This window comes from Hippocampus bargibanti, linkage group LG20 (genome assembly GCF_051943395.1).
Source record: "Hippocampus bargibanti isolate YZ-2025 linkage group LG20, ASM5194339v1, whole genome shotgun sequence".
Taxonomy (NCBI): Eukaryota; Metazoa; Chordata; class Actinopteri; order Syngnathiformes; family Syngnathidae; genus Hippocampus; species Hippocampus bargibanti.
Window position 1 is genome coordinate 8,614,444 of NC_142753.1, and position 17,334 is coordinate 8,631,777.

Genomic DNA, 17,334 nt, shown 5'->3' on the forward strand with positions numbered 1-17,334 from the left:
TCAAGAAACACCACAACAAAGTGCAAATTACTTTATGTCTGTAGTTTACATTTTGCTGTCCACGTTGTCCATTTTGCCCCTTGGCTCCTGTTCAGGAATACTCAGACAAGAATATCCTTCCCATTCATGCACGGCGACATCACTCGAGTGCTTCAATGACAAGGTCATTGACGCGGTGGCTATTTTTCAGAGTTCGCGTTGCACTTATTAGCAGGATTTTATCTTGATCCGCAGCCCACCAGGGTCTGTCCGATTGTCCTCTTACACAAGTCCCTCTGATCCCTCTCAACTTACCTGTATCGGCCTCCATGAGGCACTCTGGTCGGTCACATCATGCCCTCTCGAGGTCTTTATATTTCTTACGGAGGACTGACACTTGATCTTTGAAGAGTACGGGGTCCAGGCGAAATTGGGAGTGCACCAGAGGCATGTAGCCAAACCAGTTGGCAAAAGTATTGATACACTCCTGGCGCTGGTTGAAATGCTCCGGGTTGGCCCAGGGGACGTTTTTTGTAGCCTAGTGAGTAAAATAGCATTGATTAAAAGGACAACCGACACCATTTTTTTTTTGTTTCCTAACTGACATCAGAAAAACGTTTTATAGCATCTAAAATACCCAAAACACCAATAAAAATGAGTTTAAGTGTTGCAAAATGAGCTCGGAAATGGCGAGTTTCAGGAGGTCCCGCCCCCTTGTTCGTGACGTCACGCCAGGATACTCCAGACACAAAACAATGGCTTCAGAGAGTTCAGATTTGGAGAATATGCTTTCTTGTTACTCATCCAGTTATGAATATGATTCAAATAGTTCTGAAGAGGAAAGCATAAATGTTTGCAATCGATTAATGGAGTCCTTCCGTGTCATTTTGAGGCATCTGGACTCCCAGAAAATGCACAAGATGGTGCACAAGCTCCGTTGGAAATGGGCTGATTTGTCTGCTGGGAATTAGTCTCAACCAGTATCAAATAGAAGTCTTGGTGCAACACACAATGATTCACCATCGCGTTATGTTTTCCTTCTAATTTCGCCATCAACACAAAGTTTTCAGACCAAACAAAGTACCCAAAATGCATTGTGTGTCGCTTTCTCGGTCATGGGCGTTCCTTTAGTGACGTCACGTCAGTCATCGTCATCAACTCGAAAACAAGACTTTCTGAATATTCAGCGCAAGTCTTAAAACGTAAATTATCGCTATATGTGGTGGAATCTTTGTAAAATACGCTCAGTATAAGTCATTTGAAGTCATTTTACAAATTATGGAAACATAATTCGTTTGCCAATGTTGGATTTCGATTGAGATTTTCGGAGTGGTGACTTACGACCTGCGGGTTGGGCAACTCCTTGTATTGTTTCCTTTGAGCCACTTTGATGGGCGGCAGGCGGGTAACGGCGGAAACCAGGAAATTCATCAGGATGTCCTCGCAGTTAGACGTATGATCCACATGGGTTCTCAAAGACTGCGGCAGGTAGTGCGAGAACAGATAGTGGTAGTATCTGTGTGTGCAGATGGCAAAGATTTCACAATTATACACATGGTGGATTAATAAAGGTAACCACTGCCATACCTTTTTTTTTACGGCTGGCACGCCAACACGCAAGCATCCGGCAACGCGTACTACAAATTTGGCCAGCCAGCATCTCACTCTCGCACAGCAATGAAAATGTTAATAATAATAATAATAATAGTAATAGTAATAATAATACATTTAATTTATAAGCGCCTTTCAAATCTCTCAAGGTCACTTTACAGTCACAGGATAAGTTTTTCTGCGGCTGAGCAGCGGCAACCACACGTGCCAGCGTTCACTCAACCCGGAAGTAACTCAAATAGATAGAAATCTTGCTAGCTAGGCAATCGTTAGCCAACAGATACCTAGCTAGATAGCCATCCAGCTAGATAGTGAATAGATAGCTAGATAGATAGCCAGATAGCTAGCGAGCCAGCCAGAGCTAATGGATAGCAAATAGCTAGCAAATGATAATAATCCTAATAATAATACATTTCATTTATAAATACGAAAACTCAATATTCTGTGGGTCCTGGAATTTGAGTGACAATGACAAAAACCCTGGCACTGGAGGAGACATGATTTATGAAAGGTGCTTAGAAATAAATTTTTTATTATTTATTATTTATTTATTTATTTATTTTTTCAGTCTGGCAGGGAATGAGTTAAATTCTTTCACCTCCCACCAGGGAGGATCACATGACTAACCTGCTCATGATTGATGGGATACTGTGATTGTCAAAGTATATATATTTTTTTGCAAAGTAGCGTCTAAAAAAACGTCATTCTAGTTTTATTTTTATTTATTTTTAATTATTACATATTGACATGCCTTACCGGTGGTAGAAGGCAGCCCCGGTCAGGACTATTGAATAGTCATTAGTCCATTTGGAGGTGTAGCCCCAAGCGTGCTTTAAGGGATCCCAAAAGTGACTCCGAGGAGGATAACCCACGATCCGATCCGGGAAGCTCCGCCACACCAGGAAGGCAAAGTTCACCTATAAGTACGCGCATGGTTCAAGAAAGTATTTCACGTAAGCGAAGAAAAAAAACAAAAATGGGGATTACACACCTCACTAGTTAACAGGACCGTGTCCTCATCCAGACTCAGCACTGCATCGGTTTCTATGGCAACGTGCGGCAAGAAACGACTGGTGGTCTGCGAGAGAAACGCGGCGGTAAATCTTCGGCGATTTTGTTATTTGGCATGTGAGATGAGGAGAATGAGTGTTGTTACAAAAAAAAAGCTTTTTTTTTGCCAGGGCTATGACAACAACACTAGAAAGACTTGACAGGAATGGAAATGATGGAGATTTCGAATGGAGAGATGGATGACGGAAAAACAGTGAAATTTGGACTCGTTTCAACTTTGATAGTTCAAAAGCACAGTGTAGACTGGAAGGTTAAAATATCCCATCCATCAGGCTCCACAAATAACCCGCACAAGCCATCTGTACACTTGATGCAAAAAGCTATCAACCCAGCTAAACAGAACACAATTGATGAGGAACTAGATAAAATTATCGCAGATAAAGCACCTACAAGGGATCATTCCTCAAGATGGTGAAAGAAGAAGGTTACGTTCCTCATCAAGTGTTTAATGCTGATGAAAACCGGCCACTCCATTCCATCAACGACCATCACAAAGGTAATTAAAACGACTGTATTATACAGTACAGTTTATTTCTTTAATTATCATACCATAGCACATTTATTAGACATAAAATAAGGTATATTTTGTGTAGTTTTAAGGCTTAGAAAATTAGAAAGTAGAAAACTATGGGGACCTGGGAACGAATTATTCTCATTTTAATGGTTTCCTATGGGAAATAACTTTTTGGGATACACACTTTTCGCCTTACACACTCTGTCTGGGAACCAATTAAGTTCCTAAGCCTAAGGTATCACTGTAACTGTCACTCAAAACACTGACCTTCTTCTTGCCGTCCGTCACAGTGAGGGGGACGGGCATGGGAGGCCATTTGCTGCGACTGGGTGGCGCTTTCTCGCTGTTCCAGAGGATGATAATCTTGGCGCGACAGAGAGAGACCAACGAAATGGATCAAAATCACCCAGTCGGCATCGGCGACAAGGATAAAACCGGGTTGCTTCCTCAGCAAACAGGAGCGGTAAAACTCTCCTCTAATTATATTTCCAATTGGTTGTTTAAAAAAAAAAATGCAAACATGTTTTTTATTTTCTCTGCAGTTAGGCTCCTCCCACTTTTCAGGTGGCTCAGGATTGATTTGAGATGCACCGGACGTCAACGTCTCACTTACTTGCGAGCAGTATTTGGATTTGGAGACCACCTGAAGTAACTTCATGATTGGTTGGGACTGAGACACCAACGGAGAGACGGCGTGGATGATGGCGGTGAACTCCTGATTGGGACTGATGCCTTTGAGCAAAGAGACAAACGTGTTTGATTGGTCAACGGTAGCCTGCTTGTTAAAGACGTCGATGGATTAACACATTATAAATAGTAGTCGAAATAGTTTGAAATTAACTCATTCACTGCCAGGCGTGTGTAAACATGTGTCCACTCCAGTGCCAGGGTTTTTGTCATTTTCACTTGAATTCCTGGACCCACAGAATATTGATTTTTAGGACTACATAATCATAATAATAATAATAATAATAATAATACATTTCAGTTATAAACATTCAATGCAGCGGAAGGAACTTTAGACTCATCTTTCATCAGAAAAAAAAGTTAATTCCTAAATGATATAGGTATGGAGTTATTTGAGCTTGAAATGGGGGCAGTTGTACAAAATACAATACATGTACATATGTATTGGTTTATCGATTTTGTTAAAGCGAGCCAGCTAGCTATTAGATAACCAACAGATAGCTAGCCAATAGACAGCTAATATATACCCAGCCAACCAGCTAGCTAGCTATAGCCAACACTATCTATTAGCTAGCTAGCTAGCTAGCTGGATAGATAGCCAACAGATAGCCAGCCAGCGAGAGCGCTTTAACAACAGCTGCAGCTGGAACAAGGCACTAACATGGAAAAAGGGGAAATGCTTCCTCCTTGTGGAAGGAAAAAAAAAACATTGCCAGAGGCCATGGCCAACGCTTTATTGGCACCCAAGCATGAAAAAAAACAAGACCAGAACAAATTTGGGAATGGCGCGCCACATCATATTTTCAATTCCCGAATAAATTTGTGAATGGCAGTGAATGAGTTAATCTGTTGTGACTTTAATACTTTTTTTTTGTTGATTGAAAAAAAAATAATCCCAACTCTCATTGAAAACGGCGGCCATAAAAAGAGAAATTATACAAAGAGTGTTTTCTTACCTAATCCCAAGTAGTAGAAAGGGAAATGTGCCAGGTGAGTGGAATACTCTGGCAAGACAAGTAGACCACCTGGTAAAGTGTTCCACATGTATTTGTTCCTTGATGTGTGAGAAAATACACGATCCTTAATGATCTGCGGAGGGAAAAAAAGGCCATGATGAAACCTTCCGATGTCCTGTTGAGCTAATAAAATCAAATTTCAACAATACCAACACCAACATTGGAACTCATTATTATTCTTATTCACTTAATCACAGCAAAATGGCTACCAATTTCAATATTACCCCATTTTTGTTTTTGGTTTGTTTGCGTTTACAGTGACCCCTCGCTATTTCGGAGTACACTTATCACAGTTTCAGTGCATCTCTGATTGTTATTTGCAGGGTAAAAAAAACATTGAGAATAAAAAAAATGCTGAATAACACTATTATGTTTATTATTATTACTATAATAATAATAGTTATTCATCTGTGTAAGCTCTGTCGTACAGTACAATAATAGTTATTATTATTATTATTATTATTAATTATTAACAATTATTAATTGTAATTACATATATATTTTATAACTATTTATAATTATATTATATATACTATATTAATTATTATTATTATTATTATTACCATAGTTATTATTAGCATCATTACCATAGTTATTATTACCATAGTTATTATTATTACCATTATTATTATTATGAGCATTATTATCATTACCATTATTATTGAGAGATTTTCGTACTCACGACTCTGTGGTGCGTGTTAAATAATGTGAGCATTACCAAAGTGTAATTTAGAATTAAATAAAACTCAAAAATGCGTTTATTTATACATTATATTAGTATAAAAAAAAATATTTTGTTTTTTACATTTTTTTTCGTTTTACCTTACTAATTGACCAAATCATGAAACTTAACATGCTATATAACTCTACTTTGCGGGTTTTCATCTATCGCGGGTGGTCCTGGTCCCCAATTTACCGCGAAAAACGAGGGATTACTGTACACAACTCGCGTCAAGACAAGCCCCACTGTGAACTGCAATTCTCATGGTCACCAGCAGGAGGAGTCATTGAGGCGGCGTCTGCAGCATCCCAAGTGCGTCACTGACCTCAGGCTGACTGCACAGCTGTCTCCCACGGGGAGATGCAACAGCCCCCCCCCCCCCCCGACCCCTCAACCTCCCCAGCATGCTGTATGTATATAAGCAGCTTATCACCAACCTCCAGAACCTTTCCTTTATTATCTCAAGCATAAATCCCACAGCAGCAAAACACACTAGGGGGCAGCTAGACTTTGCTTTTATAAATATGGAGGTGCAAAAGGGGAATGCGCACTGTGTACTGTGTCCAAATCTTAGAGGGGTAGGATGATATTATGTGCGAAAAAAAAAAAATAGGAAAGCATTTGGGCGTGGATCAAAGTGTCGTTTCAAAGTGTGTGATCAAAGTGAAAATGAGGCGGAATCAGACATGTTGTGACTCAGATTTGGAACACAGCATGAAAAGTATGTCATGTCTATACATTAAAGGGGTCTTTTAGATGGCAGGTGTGCGCTGAAAAATGCGTTGCGCACCTTAAACGCGAAAACAAAGGAAAGCAGTGAAAGGAACGTATCGGAATATGAAGCCCGGAGCGCTGTCATCATAACAGGTAAGTTTGTTTGATTTTAATGGACATCGATAAGAAGCAACGGTGGCACAGCGGGCGGCGTTCGAGTTTTACCTCCAGTGTGGTGACGACGATCTTGTCCACGGAAGAGAAGTAAGCTTCCCACAGGATTTGCGTTCTCTGTCTGAGAGCTAAAACCCGCTCACTTGCCACTGCTCTCACTGTCGATGGCACCTTAAAGGACAACCGATGTCACTTTTTTGTTTTTTAACTGACATCAGAAAAACGTCTAAAATACCCAAAACACGCAGTATGATTTTTTTTATTCAAATGCAAAACATAAATAAAAATGACTTAAAGTGTCCAAAATCTGCAAAAAATTGAGCTGAGCATTGGGCATTTTCAGAAAGTCCCACCCACAGTTCGTGACATCACGCCAGGATGTCTTGCATTGCTGGACAATCAAAACAATGGCTTCAGATTCGAAGAAGATGCTTTCTTGTTACACGTCCAGTTATGAGTATGATTCAAATAGTTCTGAAGAGGAAAGCATACATGTTTGCAATCGATTAAAGAACTTATTCAGTGCCGTTTTGAGGCAACATTGGGGGCAAATGTCTCACCCAAAAAGAGGCAGAAAATGCCCATCGAGCTCCTGTGAGGAATGAATCAGCCCGTTTCCACAGGCTGATAAATTCCTTACATGGAGCTTGGACGCCCTCTTCTGGCTCTTTCTGGTGCAACATGAGTTTTTCAGACCAAACAAGCATTGACGTGATGAAAGGACTGCTACAATGTGTCCTTTTTTTTCGGTCAGTGGCGTTTTTTCAGTGACGTCACGTACGGACTCGTCACCAACTAAAAAAAAAATACTTCCGGAATATTCAGAGCGAGTCTTAAAACGTAAAATATAGCTATATGTGGTGGAATCTTATTAAAATACACTCAGTAGAAGTCATTTGAAGCCATTTTACAAATTATGGACACTACTTGTCCGGAGACGTCGGTTGTCCTTGAACTGAAATTTCGTCTTCTGACCATTACCTGTAACAGGAGTCGTTCATCTCCTTCAATGACGGCCTGGTTCCATTGGATGACGTCGGAAAATGGCAGCTCCCAGCCGTTGCTCAGCAAAACGGGTATACACGCCGCCTGGACGGAGGTGTTTACGTTAAAAAAAAAATATATATATATATATAGCGAAAAATGTGACATAGTGCCACGTAGCTTCCGCTGAAAAAGAATTCTAATGGTGAGTACTATCACAAAGTTATTTTAAATAATACATTCTGACATTTTGTTGAAAATTGGCCGCGCGTGCATGCGTGTGGCTCTCACTGAAAAAAAATTCTAAATATTTTACTTTTATGGCTCTCTTAGTCAAAAAGGTTCCCGACCCCTGCATTAAGCTAGCATGACTTTTGTCATACACTATGCTAGGTTGAACATTCTGGTTTGGATTTATCGCCATCTATCATCTATCATTGTTGTTTCCCCCAAAAAATGGTGGATTGCCCATGGTGTAACCACATTAGTCACCGCACAAATTATCGGCTATTTATTGACCCGTGATGACATGCATAAACCGTGGATGTTTACGCTCAGCTGACGGGACATGCCGGTGAGTAATAACTTGCACCCCCCCATCCCCCCCCGCACGATGCCCTGCAGGTTTTTGCTGACGGACTTCCAAAACACGCAAATGTGGCTGACCACGTTTACTAATGAGTTTCGGCCACTCGGGATGGAAAGCGGGCTGCTTGTAGAATAAGAAGGAACTGCTCGAGACAGGAAGGAATTGTGAAAAAGAGACACAGCAGCCAAAATAGTAGTGATCAAACATCGTCCCACTCGCCCACAGCCCCCCACACGTCTCCCACATATGCATTTCATCCGAGAATAGACCTGCTGAAGGACAGTGGAACAAATTGGAATACTTGTGTTTACGTGTGTGTCATACGCAGGCCCCTCAGCGACAGGGTTGCAGCGCTAATCCACATTCATTACAGCTAGCCAAAATGGTATGACAGCCGGGGGGCTTTTTTTTGTGCGGGGATAGGAGCACCCTAAATACCGACGCAATCCAAACCGGAGGGTGTGTGAAATAAAATGTTGTCCAGCTGTTTTTGTTTTTCTTAGAAGGGAGCGCACGTAGCGTAAGCGCGAGTTGGATTGACTGTGTATATTTTGGAAAGCTGGCGTTACGTGTCAAACCGCATCCGTAATTGCCCGGTTCTTTGTGGGCTCGTTTGCGACAAAAACGAAGACCAAAAAATAAGGGCACACGTTTGAGAAAAAAAAAAAAACAAATCTTGAATAGTGGTGTGAGTGAGAAGAGAAAAGCAGAAGACAGAGAAGCGAGACAGAAGTAGCGGTGCATACTGCCAAGCCTTGTGGGTTGTGTGCAGAATTGTTCATTCAGCCTCAGTGTCACTTTCTCACAAACCCGAGAGACACACACACACACACACACACACACACACACACACACACACACACACACACACACACACACACACACACACACACACACACACACACACACACACACACACACACACACACACACACACACACACACACACACACACACACACACACACACACACACACACACACACACACACACACACATTTCTGTTTCAATGCTTTTGTGAGGTCCGGATAACTCCAGATAAGGAGTGAGGACCACCGTTGCTGATAAGTTTAGAGAAGAATTAGTGTTCCATTTCAACACTAAATGTCACCCAATTTCCCACTTCAACTTCTTTAAAAACAAAGAAAAAAAAAGTGGACTTGAAACTGAAATAACAGCAGTGAGTGAGGTTTCTGAATGGCTACATTCAAAGTCCTCACCCCTGTAGTGAATTTGGTTAAAATATCATTTTACTTTTTGTGGTAAGATTTTTTTTTCCTCTCATTAACCACGCACACACACACATAAACACACACAGTGAGTAAAAAGTGTGTGTGTATCCAAGTGAAATGAAAATACACACCCAAAAAAATTGACAGCACTGGGTAGTTCCGTCAGCCAAAGACTGTTACACCTACGCTGCAAAAAGGAGAGGTACCGCCGCTCGTTCCTACCGACTGCTGTCAGGCTTCGCGATTCTCAATAATCACATGTGAAAAAAACAACTGGACACTTGTCACTTGTACTGTAAATATGGGTTGATGCAATACAGCTACATACATCAATATGCCTTTCTTGATACTTGCACGATGTACAGTTTTTTTAGGAAACGGTTTTGCACATTTACAGTATACAGTTGACATTTTTAATTTCCTATGCTTAGAATATCTTGTTTTCTATCCTTTCACCCCCCCCCCCACCCCCTTTCAAATTGCTGCTGTGGACTACAAATTTCGCCATTGTGGAACGAATAAAGGTTTTTTGATTGTGATTTACCTGCAAGGACTCGAGGAAGCGGAAGGAGCCCAAACGTCTTCCCCGAGGCACCAGACAAAACGTGGAATTGTGGAGGAGCTCCTGGTAGTCAAACCTAACACATAAAAAAAAGATTAGAACGGGAAAGAATCAAACAAAAAAACATCTAAAAACGCTACAATGGCAATGTCAGACACTTCTTTTGAGACATTTTCCTGTTCAACCTTCACACGTCACTGGAGTCATAATTTATAATAGGGACAGTAATAAATCAGCTTTCATTTTTCCATCCAAACACGTGTTGGCACCGATATATGCGCCGTGTTGTAAAAAGATTTGCATCGGCAACTATGAGCGTATTGAATTGTTGTTTAAAAAAAGACATATTCCCTGCAGTGCCTCAGCAATACTTTACCTGGAGGGAGGTGGGGGGTCCGTCACCCCTTTCTCATAATTCATAGAGCGTCGATGTAAGAGCCACAATGCAAAACCGGTGCATCAATCATTCCGTCAACTGCTACCAGCGACAGGTGTTTGCATATACACACACACAGACACACACACACACACACACACACACACACACACACACACACACACACACACACACTCACACAGACACGGTATTCCTACTCGGCGAAATTTGCACTCCTATCTTGTAAGAATAAAATGAATTTGTCAATCAAATGTCAGATTTCCTTTTTGCCAGCATGTGTTTCAGGATACACACTCACAAACACCTACACACACGCACACACAAACACCTACACACACGCACACACACACACACACACACACACACACACACACACACACACACACACACACACACACACACACACACACACACACACACCTTCCTGTTTGAACATTTTTGTGAGGTCCGGGTAACTCCAGATAATAATAACAATAATAATAACAACAACAACAACAATAATAATAATAATAATAATAATAATAATAATAATAATAATAATAATAATAATAATAATAATAATAAATTTCATTCATAAGTGGCTTTCAAAAGTCCCAAGATCACTTTACAGTCACAGGAAAAGTTTTCCTGTGGGTGAGCAGCGGCAGCAACATGCGCCAGCAACCCGGAAGTAACTCAAATAGATAGAAAAGTAGCCAGCTAATAAATAGCTAACTAGATAGATAGCTATCCACCTAAACAGCTAGATAGCTAAATAGCTAGATAGATAGCTAGCAAGCCAGATAGCTATACAGCTACGCAGCTAATACAATGAAGGGACCATGGTTAAATGTCCTCCCTGATTCACAGTTCTCCAGGCGAATTCTACATTTAGCCCGATGAGAGAAGACTTCAGTTTGTTATAAGGAGTGAGGACCAGCCTTTCTGATAGGTTTTGAGAAGAACTAGTGCTACATTTGTGCAAAACATGTCCCCGTGACTGTATTATTCACTTCAACTTCTTTATAGACCCTCTAGAAGCCATTAGAATGAAAAACCTGTGAGGATCGGCCTACAGGTCCTCACTTGTCAAAAATGTCCTCACTATATATGGTTTAAAATAATAGCGGTCCTCACAAGAACAGCCATACAAACACACACGCACACAGAATGTGAATGTAGTTAGTGTAAGAAAATTAACAAAATGCACACACTCTGTTTGTGGATGACAAATGTGGTTAGGAAGGAGGTGCTTGACCTGACCCAGTTTTTTGTTGCTGTTTTTGTTTTGGTGCGCACAAAGCATGACCGGAGGGAAAATAGTGGATGCTGTGGCGTGGTCTATGTGCCAAACATTTTTTAATGAAGCTATATTGTCTCCGGGCAGCGTTGTATTGTGTCATGTGCTTCAGTTTCGACACGCAAGTCACCCCAAGTGTTTTGATGACAACATTTTAACTAAAATTGGTATATTTATCGTCCACATATTTTTGATCTGCCGACTATCCATGCGCGGTCACAAGGTCATAGGTCGGATGAGTCGAGCACTTCACGCAATATTGCCATTTTTTTTCATGTTTACACGTTTCTGTTGCCTAGACACACGCAGCACAGCGGGGGATTGCTTTATTGATGTCAAGGCACCGGGGCACAGTGTGATACCAGACGACGGATCAACAGCCAGCGTGGATTTTTTTTTTTGCGTGTGGCTGTCTGATAAGGAGCCTTGCAGTCTTTGGAGTAATATGGCCATCTTGTCAATCCTTTTAAACCCCCTCTAAGGTTCTTTTTTGTTCTTTTCCGTGACAGCGCGCAATGGAACCATTTGATTGACAGCAGGGTATGCTCAGTTGATTGTGATGTTTTGTTTCATAGGTCGAAGGTCAATAGGAAGTGCTTGTGGGTTAATTTGTTAGTGTGTGGGTGGCTGTGTGTGTGTGTGTGTCTGAGCATGAACCACGGTCACTACATTTATGGATTACAGTAATCCCTCATTTTTCATGGTTAATGGGGACAAGGACCACCTGCAATAGATGAAGTAGAGTTACAGTATATAATAATAACCGACGTGATAAAACAGAGGGGGAACCAATCAAGCTGCAGCCATTTAGAAAACCTCTCGAATCATTCAGCTTTTTTTATTCTGAATGTTTTTTACCCTGCAAAAAAAATATGTGATGCACTGAAATGGCGATACGTGAACAGTGTAATAGCAAGGGATCACTGTAATGGCCATCGCACATATCATTGTCAATACAGCTCCTACCCGTACACATCATTGAGCATCTTATATTGGAAATGGACTGATTTGGCTGCTGGGAATTAGTGTCAACTAGTATCAAATAGTAGTCTTGGTGCAACACACAACGATTCACCATTGCGGTATTTATGTTTTCCTTCTAATTTCACCATCAACACGAAGTTTTCAGACCAAACAAAGTACCGTGTGTGTCGCTTTCTCGGTCAGGGGGCGTTCCAAATGTGACGTCACGTCGGGGATCATCATCAACTCGAAAAAAAAGACTTCCTGAATATTCAGCGCAAATCTTAAAACGTAAAATATAGCTATATGCCGTGGAAACTTTGTAAAATACGCTCAGTAGAAGTCATTCGAAATGATTTTACAAATTATGGACACAACTTGTACGTAGGCGTCGGTTGTCCTTTAACGGCTTTGCGTACGCCATTTTTTCGAAGGCTCTTAAGCAAAAGCGTCAAATCCTGATTATTCAAAAGGAGATACAACTTCCCCAAATGGTTATGCTTGTAGGTCTGCAACTTGCACAGACAATCAACCTCCCTCCCTGCCGCTTCCGTATCCTTGTTCTCACATACAATCCCTCCTCGGTTGAGCCCTTCCTCTTGTTCTTTGCTTCTTTGTCTTGATCGGCCTCTCTCCCTGACGACTGCCGTTAATTACACGGCGAGTGAAGGGACTAAGCTCTCTAATCTGAAAAGATACGACCCCGCAAACCGGCTCATCCCTTAACACTGTTACTTATACCTCAATCCAGCGCTCGCGCAGGCAAACTCGCACAGATGCACGCAAGAACCCAAATATGCACGTAAGATGGAGGATGTATTTATTGTGCAGAACACGCACGCGCACACAGGAGCACATTTACCCCCTGAAAAAATATTCTCATACTCATCGGAATTGAAAGCGCATCCCAGCATCCATTTGCTGCCAAATTTTGGAGCATTATGCAGATTACACAACATTAAATACTGTACTACTAAGTGGTTCCAGCGAGGCTTATGAGAGTGCTGCGTTTTTTTTTTGTGCTAAATCTATTTAATGTTGATTTATTTTCCACTTTAAAACCATTTTTTGAGTTCATCCGAGGTGATTATACATTGCAGAGACAAAATATTCTGAACGCAGGCCCTAAAATAGAGGAAGATGGCAGACTTTATGTATGTATGTATTTATGTATGTATGTATTATGTATGTATTTATTTTTAATATACATAACTGAAATAGTGTGTATATTAATACAACGGCGCGCTCGATGGAATGGCCGTTAAGTGGGTGTGACAAGTCTCATCATGCGGTGTCGTTTAGTTATATATATAGAAATGGGAGCACAGCTGTCTCTCCATTAGGCTAAAAGCACGACCGGAACATCAACGTGGGCAAGGGAAGCCATCAAGTCATTTGCCGCTCTTTCGGCAACGGAAGAAAAAAGGCAAGAGGTGTTTGGAATATTTAGGAGGGAGAGTGGTGACGGTTGAGGACATTTGGGGGAGGTTGGAAGAAAAAGGAAAAAAAATGGATGGATGGATAGATACATCGCTAGCTAAATACAGTAAAGTCTGGTTATATCGATAATGGTTATATCGATAGTACTGCTTATTACGATACTATTTCTATGAACGCAAGGAGAAAATTTACATGCCGCAGGATCGGATATATCGGTAGTCCGGTTATATCGATATTTTTTCCGACTCCCGAGAATATCGATATAACGAGACTTTACTGTAGATACATCGCTAGCTAGCTAGCTCGATCGATCGAGCTAGCTTTGGTCGTCTATGCAACGCAACTTTTTTTCTTCCCTTTTCCTGTTGCCTCATTTCATGAATGACAACCAGATCCATATTAAACCGTGTTGACAGTTAGCTAAAATATCCAGGCGAGATTTTGTGTTGCACAAGCGTCATTGGAGAACAACTATATTTTTTTTCTCATCCCAAATGACTATTGATTTTAAAATATCGGACGTTCTTGGCGAGATCAACCATTATTTATGAATATGATAAGAAAATGCGGCAAGGGAGTTAAATAACGTTGGCATAAACTCAATAGCAGTTTTCGCTCCACGAGTCGGGACAAAATATCAATATTGTGATGTATCGTTCACAACAAAATAATGACAAGTTTGATTTTGATATATATGAATGGTGTCAATTTCAGTCTTTAACGCCATACTACTTGCTTGACGACATATGGAACAGCTAAGCCGTCGTTATGGGAGTCAAAAAAATGAGCTTAGATAAGCCGCGAAGGATATTTTGGGCAGGCCGAATCTCAGTCTGGAACAAAATGGCTGCAGAGATGTGCAGACAAGCAGAAAGTAGAGAACAGGGAGGTTGAGCAACTGTCAAAGATACAACACAAGGTGGGCAGATAACATGTCTTTTTTTTTTTTGAAAGGGTCGTAAACAAGGAATCATTCAACCCCGAAGACAGCCGAAGGGCACGGCGAATTACAGAGTGCAAAAGGCAGGGGGAGAAAAGAGAGATAAATTACAGTGCGCGAACAAGAGTCAATTGAAAATGTTCAGTGATTGCTAACTGTTTTATGGAATCAATTAACTCATTCACAAATGTATTCGGGAATTGAAAATATGACGTAGCGCACCATTCCTGAATGAATTCGGGTTTTGTTTTATTCTTGCTTGGGTGCAGACAAAACGCTGGCCAGACCTCTGGCGATGTTTTTCCCTTCCACAAGGGGGTAGCATTTCCCTTTTTTTCCATGTTAGCGCTACAGCTGTTGTTAAAGCGCTATATAAACCAATATGCATGTATTGTGTTGTATTTTGGACAGCCGCCCTCATTTCAAGCTCATATAACTCCAGACCATTATAATTTAGGAATTAACTCTATTTCTGATGAAAGAACAAAGCCTAAGGTTTGTTACGCTGCATTTAATGTTTATATAGTCCTAAAACTCAATATTTTGTGGGTCCGGGAATTCAAGTGAAAATGACTAAAACCCTGGCACTGGAGTGGACACATTTTTGAATCCGTCAGGCAGTGAATGAATTAATGGCGGTGCGGCTTGGAATTGGTTCTTGTCAACACATTAAAAAACATAATTGACACTAAAGTTTTCTGGCATTTCATCGCCCTTCAAAAACGTCCTTCACAAAAAGCTTTTCACCAGACAACAATCTTCACTCAAGTGAACACGCAGCCTATAAATAATTGACAGGCTTCCGTGCATTGGAATGAAGATGTACTGTACACAGTACACATGTGCTTTGGGATGCTGACAGCAGGTTGAACACCCCCCCCCCCCCCCACACACACACACACACATCCTTCTCTTTTGTTGTTGTCATCGACCAGTTGAGACAGGTACATGCCGCTGGCGCACCGGCAACCATTTTTTTCAATGGTTTTTAAATTGCCAGTTTGAAAGAAGATTTATCTTTGTAGTGGATGTAAAATCTGGGGTAAAAGAGATTACTCAGACAAAAAGCAGACAAGGTCATGTGAGTGAAGTCAGGTTCGGTTGATTGTGCACACGCGATTGTGGCAGCATTTTTTTTGTTTCCTAACTGACATCAGAAAAACGTTTTATAGCATCTAAAATACCCAAAACACACAGTCTGATATTTTAGTCAAATGCAAAACACCAATAAAAATGAGTTAAAGTGTCCCAAAACTACTTCAAAAGGACCTTGGAGGTGGCGAGTTTCAGAAGGTCCCGCCCCCTTGTTCGTGACGTCACGTCAGGACGTCTTGCCTTGCTCTAGAATCCAAAGAATGGCTTCAGATTCGGAGAAGATGCTTTTTTGTTACTCATCCAGTTATGAATATGATTCAAATAGTTCTGAAGAGGAAAGCATACATGTTTGCAATCGATTAAAGAAGTCCTACGGTATCAATTCGAGCCGTCAGGATTCCAATGTAGCGTCCCAGAAAATGCACAAGATAGCGCCCAAGCTTCGTTGGAAATGGGCTGATTTGTTTGCTGGGAACTTGTGTCAACTAGTATCAAATAGTAGTCTTGGTGCGACACACAAGATTCGCGTTATCTGTTTTTCCTTCTAATTTCGCGAACACAAAGTTTTCAGACCAAAGTACCCAAAATGCATTGTGTGTCGCTTTCTCGGTCAGGGGCGTTCCTGACGTGACGTCACGTCAGTCATTGTCATCAACTCGAAAACAAGACTTCCGGAATATTCAGCGCGTGTCTGAAAACGTAAAATATAGCTATATGCCATGGAATCTTTGTAAAATACGTTCAGTAGAAGTCATTTGAAGTGATTTTACAAATTATGGACACAACTTGTCGGGCGGCGTCGGTTGTCCTTTAATGCCTACATAGTATTCACGGACGATTTACAGGTGCTGGTCAAGAGCACAAGGGGGGCAATTTTGACCATAGAGTGAAGTGTGTTCATTTTACAGAGTTTAGGATTGGGATTCCGTAGCACGTTGGTTTTGCTGCAGATAATTACTGCGCAGAAACAGCGGAAGCTTTGTCTGTTTTTTTGCTTATTTGAAATTTCCTTCTAAAAACATTTCTTTTTTTGCACCGCTTGTAAAATCTAACAAAATAATAGTGGGAAAATAATAATGATAAGGATTAGGATTAGTTTTGTAGACTGCTGAGAATGCTTCCGCCTCTACAGATTTTTGTTGCTGTTGTTGAAAAGATGACAGTTGTAAAACAAGTTGTAAAACAAGCAGGAATGATGCAGGTGTTTACCTAAGCATCGTGTGGAACACATACTTTTTGATGGAAAATTGAATATGTGAATTCTTATGAACTATTTCAGGGACAGTGGTTACCACTACGCACAGCTTATCGGGTTGTCATATCATCATTATTTGTTCATAAACTGCCCACAAAATATTGACAACTG

General features: G+C 41.0%; 1 protein-coding gene across 2 annotated transcripts in view; it reads right to left on the bottom strand.

Annotated features, from left to right (window-relative positions):
* The window catches only part of ext1c (exostoses (multiple) 1c), a 37,362-nt gene continuing 20,028 nt past the window's right edge, over window positions 1–17,334 (bottom strand). Inside the window, exons 3-12 of one of the 2 annotated variants that reach the window (XM_089023920.1) lie at window positions 9,837–9,930; window positions 7,469–7,576; window positions 6,539–6,658; window positions 4,819–4,951; window positions 3,789–3,907; window positions 3,443–3,538; window positions 2,582–2,668; window positions 2,347–2,507; window positions 1,324–1,495; window positions 1–517 (exon numbers count right to left, since the gene is read on the bottom strand). In XM_089023920.1, coding sequence (XP_088880046.1) covers window positions 332–517; window positions 1,324–1,495; window positions 2,347–2,507; window positions 2,582–2,668; window positions 3,443–3,538; window positions 3,789–3,907; window positions 4,819–4,951; window positions 6,539–6,658; window positions 7,469–7,576; window positions 9,837–9,930 — 1,276 coding nt within the window. In that variant the 3' untranslated portion in view covers window positions 1–331. Of the gene's footprint in view, window positions 518–1,320; window positions 1,496–2,346; window positions 2,508–2,581; window positions 2,669–3,442; window positions 3,539–3,788; window positions 3,908–4,818; window positions 4,952–6,538; window positions 6,659–7,468; window positions 7,577–9,836; window positions 9,931–17,334 lie in introns of both variants that reach the window. The other variant, XM_089023919.1, reaches the window with a different exon arrangement.